Source organism: Cariama cristata, unplaced genomic scaffold (genome assembly GCF_000690535.1).
Source record: "Cariama cristata isolate BGI_N322 unplaced genomic scaffold, ASM69053v1 scaffold26616, whole genome shotgun sequence".
Classification (NCBI taxonomy): Eukaryota; Metazoa; Chordata; class Aves; order Cariamiformes; family Cariamidae; genus Cariama; species Cariama cristata.
The window spans coordinates 1-2,397 of NW_009623100.1; the positions used below are offsets into that span (position 1 = coordinate 1).

Here is a 2,397-nt window from a genome sequence, read left to right on the forward strand (position 1 = left end):
AGGGTCCCCAGCGGGTGCCGGCGGCAGCAGACGCAGTGCAGGAAGTCAGCAACGTTGTGCTGGAAGAGCTGGCGGCAGGGGTGCAGGTACTGGAAGAAGAGGAGCATGAAATAGATGCCCAGGCAGTAGCCAAGAAGCAGCTGCACCACCAGCAGTGGGGTGCAGATGTTCTCGTAGACGTCTGTCTTGAAGAAGTACCAGAGGATGACGAGGGCTGTGTTTTCCGCCAGCCGGGCCACGTAGTACACGGCCAGGCGGCCCCAGTTCTGTGACTTGTCGATGAGGTCCCGGTCGGCCAGCTTGAGCTGCACGGCCGACCAGCAGAACATGTTGATGCTGGCGTAGAGGAGGGTGAAGGAACAGAGCACCACCACCGTGCCCACCCGGCTGAAGTTCTTCTCAATGTTGTCGGGCAGGCAGGTGCCACTCCGCCAGAACTGCACCCAGGGCAAGAAGAAGACAACCAGCAGGTTGGCCAGGGCGATGGGGATGATCCAGTGCTTGAACACAGTGCTGAAGAGCACAAGAACAGCCACGCGGGTGGAGATCTCCAGGCTGCGCCATAGCACAATGCAGAGGAAGGCCAGCGGCCGCAGCTGGACCTTGTAGTCATCGTACTTGACCTGGATGGCCAGGATGTTGCAGACGAGCGCTCCGTAGGTGACTGACACCAGGCAGATGCCCATGAGGACAGCTGCAGAGAAGGAGAGGGTAAGAGAGTCAGGCAGTGCCAGGATCTGGGCTGTGTGCCCGGCCTCTCTGCTGCCCTGGGTGCAAAGCGTGGGGTGCCAACCCTGGGTGCAAAGGGCAGGGTGCCAACAAGTACCAGGGCTTGCAGCAGGAGGCTCAGTGTGAGCTGCAGGCAGCAGGAGGCTCTGCTCCCAGATTTTCTTTCTACACTAATAAACCAGAGGCCTTTGCCAAACTGGGGCCGTTCCTGTGCTTGAACCAGGCACCAACCCTCCTGCCTTGTGCAAGAAGTGCTGCTCAAGGAGGAGTGGGGCATGGTCTGTGCTGCGAGCATCCCTCTGTCCTCACTTGGGCCAAGAGTCACACCCCCGTAGCCCACCATTCCCCCTGGGGCTGCCCTCAACTGGGGGCTGCAAAGCCAAGGTCATTTGTAGGGAACGCCGGCGGCTGCTTGCATTCAGTACAGCCTGGAAAACCGCAACGCAGAAAAAGGGAAGTGTGTGCCTGGTCCCAGTTGGATTGTACTGGTGGTGGTGGCTGCGAGCTGCGGGGCTGCGCTGAGACACCCGAGCTGCGAGGGAATCACCCGAAATGTGTCAACCGGGATTCGCTTCCCGCATCTGCTGGTGGAGGAGCGCTGGGCTCATCCTCCTGCCTCCGCTGCTCCTACTGCCCAAAACGCCCTGGCAGGGGGCTATGGCCAAGGAGGGGGTTTCTATGGGGCATCTCCTGTGTTCCCCTTGCCATGTGCCTGCTGTGGGCACAGAGGGCAAGGTCTGGGCTCCCAGCACGGCCGGGAGAGCAGGTCGGCGAGGGCAGCTCCTTCCCCGGGCACTACAATCAGAAAGGTGCAAGAACAGACCTGCGCGCTCAGCTGAAGTGGGATTTAAAAGCCTGTTCCAGCACACCCAGCCTCCAAGCACATAAACACCCCGGGAGCAGGCGAGGGAGCCTGGGAGCGCTGGGCTGGGAGCTCTGGCCGTTGAGAAAGGCTCAGAAATAGATCTGAGCGAGGGAGCATAGGGAAGCCAGAGCCTGTAGCTAGCTGGAAAAAACCAGTAACTCATGCAGACTGGAGCCGGTTGGGGCAGAGGCATGGCATCTTTATGGGACAGGGCACCAGGTGGATGGCACAGCTCCATCGGACAGATGTCTGCAAGCACCGGGGCTGGGAGCAGAGCCTGGCACTTCGGTCACAGTCAGCTCTTGCCACCCTCCCCAGCTTCACTCCAAGCTGGAAAGCAGAGCACCGGGCATGGGAAAAGCAAACCAGGGGATGGACGAGTACTCAACCTCCGCAGGTTGTGCTCTTTGTTTAGGGGAGTCCAGTGGCAGCCATGCCCCCAGCAACCCCCCAGAGTTTTGTTTGGGTGCCACACCGGCACATGCAGCTCAGGAGGCAGGGTCCCACCTGCACGGCGCCGGGGGAGCCAGGCACCCTTACCTCGGGCTGCGGGGACGTACTTCTCCAGGACGCTGATGTAGAGCTGGAGGGTGAGCTGCGGGGTGGAGCCCAGGAAGGCCTGGATGACCGCCATGCGCTTGAAGGCATTGCGGTGCGTGGCCAGCCGGCGCACCGAGTGGCCTACCTCCTGCTCCATCTCCACCTCGTAGCCTTTCCGCAGCCGCCGCTTGCGGGTGATGGTGACATAGGGCTCCTCTTCCTTCCCCGACCAGCAGTAGACAAGCAGGGCCTCCATACACCTG

General features: G+C 61.2%; 1 protein-coding gene across 1 annotated transcript; it reads right to left on the reverse strand.

The window, feature by feature from the left end:
* Positions 1-12: 12 nt before the first annotated feature.
* On the reverse strand, positions 13-2,394 carry XKRX (XK, Kell blood group complex subunit-related, X-linked; the record flags this gene model as incomplete). Its single annotated transcript, XM_009702611.1, has 2 exons — positions 13-694; positions 2,135-2,394. Coding segments are annotated over 2 exons (942 nt in total), but the record flags the coding sequence as incomplete, so codon positions are not given.
* Between the last annotated feature and the right edge of the window lie 3 nt (positions 2,395-2,397).